Source organism: Vitis vinifera, chromosome 11, assembly GCF_030704535.1.
Source record: "Vitis vinifera cultivar Pinot Noir 40024 chromosome 11, ASM3070453v1".
NCBI classification, from domain to species: Eukaryota; Viridiplantae; Streptophyta; class Magnoliopsida; order Vitales; family Vitaceae; genus Vitis; species Vitis vinifera.
Window position 1 is genome coordinate 18,547,495 of NC_081815.1, and position 8,381 is coordinate 18,555,875.

Sequence of the window (8,381 nt, forward strand, 5' to 3'; positions counted from 1 at the left end):
CAATCGTGGGATTGAAAACCCAACTCCGTAGAAGTGTTCACCACATTGAAGACTATCGCCGTCTAAAATTTCATCACGATCGAAGGTCGTTTCACCATCAGATCGATGGAAACACGCGTCGGAAAACTTCCTTGCATCTCCTTTGTGCTGCCTCCCCATTCCTTTCTTTCTTTTCCTTTTCTTTTGCCTCTCGACACGCAACAACCCACTTATATATATATATATATATATATATATATTAAACAATTTTGAAAATTCTATGCATGTCCTTTCTCTTAATAAATTAAAACTATTATTCTTAAATTCACCTTCTGTAATTATGAATTATACCCAACTTATGATTTTCCACCTCACGAAAAATACTATCGTATTCATTAGTTTTAGGTTTTTGGAAGGATGGAATGTAGGAAGGAATGTAGAGAGGGATATTGATATCTCCTCTTGAAATTCTTAGTAAAGTTTTAGATTTTCTTTTCCTATTTTCTATTTTATTTTCTTGGCAACAAAACATGGGTTGTGAGGATAAATCCTCCACCATGTTTGACTAACTTAATTGATCCGAAGATGCTAACATGAAGGTGAAGAATCCAAAGAAGTGTAGCAGGAAATGATAATGTATTAAATGGCTTGATTATGTTTTAAAGTTTTAATTGGTAGAAATAAATTATCTATGTTAATTTACCCTAAATAAATTACAAAGGATTCTTATAAAGATACTAGTGATTCTTAGGAAGATCTTGATTACTAATTTCTATAATTTGATCTTACTGTTAACGAATCTACAAAGCTGGATATAGTCTTTTGATTGAATAACATCAAAAATCAAAATTGATTTAAAAGATTTGTATTTCATAAATAAAAAGTTAATGAGATTAATGAATGGTTAGGTTACAATTTATGAATCTTTGGTCCTTAAGTTGTATTAGAGAATAATAAGATAGATTATTATTAGATACTAATGATTCTCAGTAACTCTTGATAATTAGTTATCATAGTTTTCCCTATTGTTATTTGTCCCAAAAGAAAGCTATAAGGAGTAAGAAAAGTTAAAAAGTCAAACATTGAACTGGTAATCAATCTTATTCAATTGATGGTTTTAAGAATCTATTTTAAAAAGGAAAAAAATCTAAGTTTCGGATGCGATATTGGTCTTAAGATTCAATTTGATTGTAGATTAACTTTGATCCTAAACCCTAAATTTTATAATGCTCTTTCTTCAAGGATTTGACAGTGGATTGTAAAATTCTTCAGGACATTTTTTTTCTTTATTTGATTTATTTCATTAAACATGTTAAGAAATAATAAAAAAAAAAATCAAAACGCTATCTCTGGTTTTCCTAGGTTAGAATTACCACGTATTTAAGTTTTAGTATTTTGATTACAACAGAGATTTGTAGTTAGTCAAACAATTACCTTGTGTGTAAAACTGAGTTGTGTTGGCATGGATTCCTTTGATTTGGGGCACTATCCTTTCGTCATGGATTCATGGTTTGAATCTAAAGCCAAAAGCATTAGTTCAATACTATCAATTCCCCCCTTAACCTTGGGCCAAAAAGCATTTAGTTGAGGACAAGGATTTGAGCTAATTACTGTTAATGTTCTTTATAGATCATTGCCTTTGGTGTTTAATTGTTTATTTCATTGTTGATTTTGGAAATTTTTATTATATATTTTCTAGTGATTTCCCCCTTTATCTTTGTTAAGTTTCTTGAACTGCCTCCATTTGCAAGTCATTCACCTTGAATCACCCATTTTCCATACCTCTCTTACTAAAATCATTGATTGGATCTTTGTGTGGGTTTGACCCATCATTAGGGTGCTATTTAAAAAAAAATTAAACTTGGAAACACCTACAAAAGATAAACCAATAGAAGATACACTCTAATCGTAAAAGCATGGCGATTATTTTATCCCTTTGCACAAACATTAAAAAAAAAAATTCTGAAATGACTGACAACAAAAAGAAAGAAAAGTATAGAGACATAGATTGACATAAGAAGCCTCAGAAGAAAAAGATATCGTTCTCATTAAATTAATCATTCCAAATATTTTCAATCTATAAATTTTATTCCTCACTAAATATATTCCTTCCAAATATATATTTTTTAATAATATAACTTATACTTTTAGTCTTTTGATTAAACAGAATTCTTATATCATGTAAAGCAAATAATTTGATTCACGAGACCCCCTTTTCAAAAGGAACTTTATGCATAAGGTAATGAAAGAGACTTATGGGTAAGCCAACGATGGACTTCAGTGTGACCCCACTACTACCTTTGAAAAGCCATTTGACTGGAGGGTATGTAATTTGTGGATGCCTGAGTTAGGAAATCTATGGTCTCATTCTAGTGAACTAAACAAAGACTCCATGGTATAACTGTAGACGGCAAAACAAGAAAGAAAAACCGTTGTAGTCCATGTAATGAGGCCAAATGAAGTTCACAACAATATAAGCCTCACCTACATTGTTGTAGTCCATGTACAATCCCTCCTAACAGGGTTAATTTCACTCATCTCTTTTACTTTTAAGGTTTTTATTAAATATATTTAATAATTATTAATTTTAATTTTAATTAAATACATATCTTATTTTAAGTCTTATGGAGGCAAATGAAATCAATAAAAAAAAAAATAGAAGAGGAATTTTAGGAAATTTTAAAATAATATTAACTAAGTGTATTTAATTCTATGGAAGATGAGTGAAATTAAACTCTCTCATGACCTAACCCAAGCTTGACCAAACACTAAAGCTCGATGAAGTCCAAAATTATTAGGCATCAAATATGATTTTAATTTTTATTGAAAATAAGGAACACAAAACACATCACTACCAGGCTAGTAATTTTGATATTACCAGAAAACATAACATAAAAACAATACAAATTTAAGAGGTTCTAGATAGATACAATCGTGTTTTTATCAACCTATTTAATAAATAGGTTGTCTTTGGTTTTAACCCCTCAACTCATGTTATCCATTTACTTAATCGTTTTAACTTAACACGATTATAATATATTTAACCTAATATAAATTTATCAATTTTATATATTTAAAATTGTTTAAAAAATATTTATGTTTATAAATATCATTATAATAATATAAAAAATTAAATTAAAATTCTATATATTCCATTATAAAAATAAAAATATTTTATAATTAAAATATTAAATAAAATTATAAATAAGTATGAAATGAAAATTTAAAATCTTTTTCTAGTTATGATTAAATTTTAAACTTAAAAGTATATATATACATTAAAAATATTATTTTTTATAAATTTAAAACCTTAAAAAGGTTAACTGGTTTAATGAGTTAAAATTACGTTAACAGGTTAACATAATGTTAAAGGCTTATTTCGGGTCAATCCATACAAAGTCAATCAAATTCATTTATTAAACAGATTAAACGAGATCGTATTTGGATCGAATAAACTTTCTGTATTTCTTACGTCCATACAATTCAAATTTGACATAACAAGAACTATTGTCACTCCTACTTGATCCTGACTTTATCAATAAAGCTTGTTATACTTGTTCACATGCCTAATGATAGTCCATCAGAAAAACAAAGAGAAGACTACTGTCGTATTAGTTGACTAGATCACTCACTCCACAACAAACTTTCTTGTTGAAAGTAAGTTACTACTCTCCGCAAGCAACCTACATTTATGACATCAGGGTCTTCATACCACACTTCATTAGCCTTCTTCTTTTTCCTTTGTTTGGCGTGTTCTGCCTACAACTATGGCAGCAGCTGAACACCAACATCGTTTCTTGTCTGTGATGCTTCTTCTTTTGGTTTTCTCATCAGGCATTGCCAACGGGCGCTCAGTCATCAAAACCCTACCGGGGTTTTCTGGTGAACTTCCATTCTATCTTGAAACTGGGTAAATTTTTTAGCTCTGCCCATTTGAATTTTGGGAAAATTTTGCCCAAAAACTGTTTTCAGTAAACTTGGTTTTGGTATTCAGGTATGTGGGTGTAGGTGAAAATGAGGAAGTGCAGCTGTTCTACTATTTTGTTAAGTCACAGAGGAATCCAGTATTTGACCCTCTTATGCTTTGGCTCTCTGGAGGCCCCGGTTGTTCCACTCTCACTGCATTCTTCTATGAAAACGGTAAGCTTCTTATTACCATTTTCGGAATACAAGTTGGCACAAGGACATTTCCTGTGATTTTTCTTTTTACGAGACAATACCAGAATGTACTTTTAAGCAAAATGTAAGAACATTTTGCATAGGTCCCCTAACTTTCAATATTCAAGAATATGAAGGAGGCTTACCGAATCTTTATTTGAAAGAGAACACATGGACGAAGGTACAAAGTGTCTTGCTGTTGTACTAATTTTTTACACAAACTATAGGATCACTTCGATTTTTCAGCCTTCCAATAACAAGGATAATGCCATTTTCGGACAGACCCTCAACATAATATTTGTAGATGCTCCTGTGGGTAGTGGATTCTCTTACTCAAAAACACAAGAAGGTTACATCATGGAAGACTTGAAATACGCAGCACAGACATATGAATTCCTCAAGAAGGTATGTTAAATGGTAACCTTTCTTATAATATTCATATAAATGTTGAACATTTCACAAACTTTGTGCAGTGGTTGGTGGATCATCCCGAGTTCCTGAAAAATGAGCTCTACGTTGGCGGCGATTCATACTCGGGCATACCTGTCCCAATGGTTGTTCAAGAGATATATTATGGTAATTTCTTTTCATTTGAAAGGAAAACTTGGAAGCTGTTGAATTTCGGCTCATTGACATTATCTTTCGGTTTGCTATGGATTGCAGGTAGTCCAAGCTTGAACCTCCAAGTAAATGATCTTTACTATAGGAATTCAATTACTATTTTCTGTTTCTTTGGCTTATTCCAACAAATTGATTATGAAAATGTGGAATATTCCTCTTAAATTTTTTGGGGTCCTTTCCTTATGGCCTATAGCCTGACTGCTTCAAGTTCTGCAATTCACGTGGTTAAATTTATTTCCTATCATCTTTTTGGAACTGTAAAACAGGGATATGTGCTTGGGAACCCGCTGACTGATACAGATAATGATGTGAATTCCAGAATTCCATTTGCACACCGGCTGACTCTTATATCTGATGAACTCTATGAGGTGACTCCGTGGCTCCCTTAGTCATATGATCTTACTTTAAAATTTACAATTTCTTTTCTTTCTATGATCTTCAAGTCTGCCAAAACAAGCTGCAATGGCGATTATGTGACAGTAAATGCAAGCAATGAACAATGTGTTGCAGATATGGAAGCCATTAGTAAGGTTAGATACATTACAAATGACTTTTAAGTCTATGCCCCATTATTAATTTTTACAAAAATGGAGATATGGTGACTATTTGAGTTTGCAGTTGATCGATCAAATATACATAATGCAAGTTTTGGAACCAAACTGTGGTATTTCATCCCGAAAACCAAAGGAAGGAGAGTTGAATCATACACATTTCCTCACACAACTTGGTGAAAAATCTGCATACTTTTGCCATGTAAACCTCTATTCATCTCATATAGGCTTGTGCAAAACTTGAACAAGTTGAATTGCATACCAATTATCCTCTTCTTGTTTTAGGAATACAATTATGTGTTTTCTGAAATATGGGCCAATAATAAAGACGTACGAGAAGCTCTTCGCGTTAGAGAGGTATATCGATTTTATGATACATAGATGAGATGCATACAAATAATTTCATATACATGAAATTTTGATAATGTGAACCAGGGGACAAAAGGCCATTGGGTAAGATGCAATATTACCAACCTAGCTTTCACAAAGGATGTAACAAGCACTGTCGCTTATCATCAGAATCTCACTAATACAGGCCTTCGAGCTCTAATATACAGGTAATGAATTCACCTCGTCTTCGTCTTTTTCTTTTTTTATATAGATAAACCACCTATAGAATCATGGTCAACTTGTATTATATATGCTTATTTTTTAACATAATTGTCTTGATTAGACATATGAGATCGTATCAATCAAGCCAATACTTGAATTGAATGAGTTAGGAATCACAAGGCATTCAAATAATACTTAATACTATCATTTTTTTATTTTTTTTTGGCTTGTTATAGTGGTGATCATGACATGTCTATTCCACATATTGGCACACAAGAATGGATAAATTCACTTAATTTGACACTAGAAGATCCTTGGCGAACATGGTGTACTGATGGTCAAGTTGCGGGGTAAGTTCCAAAATTTGAAAATACAAATTTTTGTCGCTGAAAGCTCATGCAAATATACAGAAAGCTCATGGTCATACCATTATTGTTTCATGTAGATACACAGAAACGTTTACAAATGATGACTTTGATCTAACATTTGCAACTGTAAAGGCAAGACCAATTCTCATCTCATTCTTCTCTTCATGGTTTTATAAAATTTTTGAAGACAAAAACAAAAAGCATAGTTTTAATTTTCTAATTTCTATGGATATATGTACAGGGTGCAGGTCATGTAGCCATTGAGTACAAGCCCAAGGAGTGTTATGCCATGATTGATAGGTGGTTTGCTCATTATCCACTCTAGTTAACAGTAATTGCTTGACATCCATGTGAGCCTAACTTATATAAGGCATGTGATGCGGGTGAAAAGGCTGAGGTGATCATCAAAGGCCCATTTGAGGACAAACAAAGGCCTTAGTTTTTTAGGTCCTATTTGACATTAAATGTATTATCAATAATTATTTATACAGTATTTAAATGATGTGTTTTTAAGTACATCATTGTAGGTGATAATTATGTAACTTATATTTTTAGTCCTTTGATTAAACAGAATTTTAATATCATGGAAAGCAACTAATTTGATTCAAAAATAGGTGATGATCCAAATTTATAGAACATAATTTTTCATGAGATTCCCCCCCACCTCTTTTCAAAAAGAACTTTATGCATAAGGTAATTAATGAAAGAGACTTTATGGATTACGCAATGAGGGACTTCAAGGTGACCCCACGAGTCACGACTACCTTAGGAAAGCCATTTGACTGGAGGGTATGTAACTCTTGTGGATGTCTCAGTTAGGAAATCTATGGTCTCATTCTAGTGAACTAAACAAGGACTCCATGGTATAACTCTAGACAACAAAATAAGAAAGAAAAGCAGTTGTAGTCAATGTAATGAGGCCAAATGAATAAAACAATAAAATGAACTATATATTATTTTTAAATGTTTAATATTTATTTTAAATAAAAATTGCATTCTAATATTTGTTATTAAAAATATGAAAATTCTCTTACATTTAGTATTATTTAGAAGTTGTTCAACAATTTAAAATTTAGTAAATAATTTTTTTTTTAATTTGTTAACAATATTTATGATTAAAATATTTAAAATTTATTATGGTAATTTCTTTTCATTTGAAAGAAAGCACTTGAAAGCTACAAAGTATTTCCAACTGTGCTTCCAAAGGTGATATTAAAATATATTCAAGGTCAAGTTAGTTAGAAAATGTTAGTGTAGACCTTCCATTTTGTCCTAGTACCACATGTTATTCTATGTGCTTTCCTCCACTTCTCATTGCTTTATAGTCGTCTCATAGTGGTCCATTGTCACTCATTAGGTACCTTTATTAAGCTACCTTTGGAGATTCATTGTCTAGGGGTTTTTATGGATCCCAATTGTGACCTTAATCACACCTCAATTTAGGTCACTTAGTTGTGTTTTTTTAAGCTTAGTTCCATTAGATGCATTTTTAGGTTTAGGTCACTTAGATGCATTTTTAAGTTTAAGTCACTTAGATGAATTTTTAGGTTTAGGTCACTTGGATGCATTTTTAGGTTTAGGTCACTTGCATACATTTTTAGGTTTAGGTCACTTAGATGTTTTTTTAGATTTGTCACTTAGATGCATTTTTAGGTTTAGTTTCCTTAGATTGCTTTTATAGGTTTAGGTCACTTAGATGTATTTTTAGGTTTAGGTCACTTAGATGCATTTTTAGGTTCAGGTCATTTAAATGCATTTTTAGGTTCAGGTCACTTAGATGCATTTTAAGGTATAAGTTACTTAGATGCATTTTTAGGTTTAGGACACTTAGATTGCATCTTTAGGTTTAGGTCATGTAGTTGCATCTTTAGCCTAGCTCACTTAGTGGCACCTTAGATTTAGCTCACTTAGCTACTCTTTAGCTCAAGTTCAACTTACATTAGCTCACTTGGTCACACTTTAGCTCAGGTTAAACTCACTTAGCTACTCTTTAGCTTAGGTTCAACTTACTTGATCAACTTAGATAAAACTCACTTAGCTACTTTTTAGCTTAGGTTCAATTCACATTAGTTCACTTGGTCACACTTTAGCTCAAGCTCAATTCACTTAGTCACACTTAACTTAAGTTCAACTCACATCAGCTCACTTGGTT

At 31.7% G+C, this 8,381-nt stretch overlaps 1 protein-coding gene across 1 annotated transcript; it reads left to right on the top strand.

The window, feature by feature from the left end:
- Positions 1-3,702: 3,702 nt before the first annotated feature.
- LOC100247920 (serine carboxypeptidase-like 13) lies at positions 3,703-6,823 on the top strand. Its single transcript, XM_003633151.4, has 14 exons — positions 3,703-3,889; positions 3,974-4,119; positions 4,242-4,318; positions 4,420-4,542; positions 4,611-4,713; positions 4,801-4,823; positions 5,025-5,126; positions 5,202-5,288; positions 5,377-5,511; positions 5,595-5,666; positions 5,745-5,866; positions 6,098-6,211; positions 6,307-6,361; positions 6,471-6,823. Exons 1-14 carry the CDS (start codon positions 3,747-3,749, stop codon positions 6,552-6,554), a joined length of 1,386 nt encoding a protein of 461 aa, XP_003633199.2. The 5' UTR covers positions 3,703-3,746; the 3' UTR covers positions 6,555-6,823.
- The last annotated feature ends 1,558 nt before the right edge of the window (positions 6,824-8,381 follow it).

What these genes read in the sequence shown, in the direction of transcription:
- LOC100247920 (XM_003633151.4), top strand. Translation starts at nt 3,747, where the DNA reads ATGGCAGCAGCTGAACACCAACATCGTTTCTTGTCTGTGATGCTTCTT. An exon ending in TGCATTCTTCTATGAAAACG is followed by an intron (nt 4,120 to 4,241) that starts GTAAGCTTCTTA and finishes CATTTTGCATAG; the next exon opens with GTCCCCTAACTTTCAATATT. An exon ending in CATATGAATTCCTCAAGAAG is followed by an intron (nt 4,543 to 4,610) that starts GTATGTTAAATG and finishes AACTTTGTGCAG; the next exon opens with TGGTTGGTGGATCATCCCGA.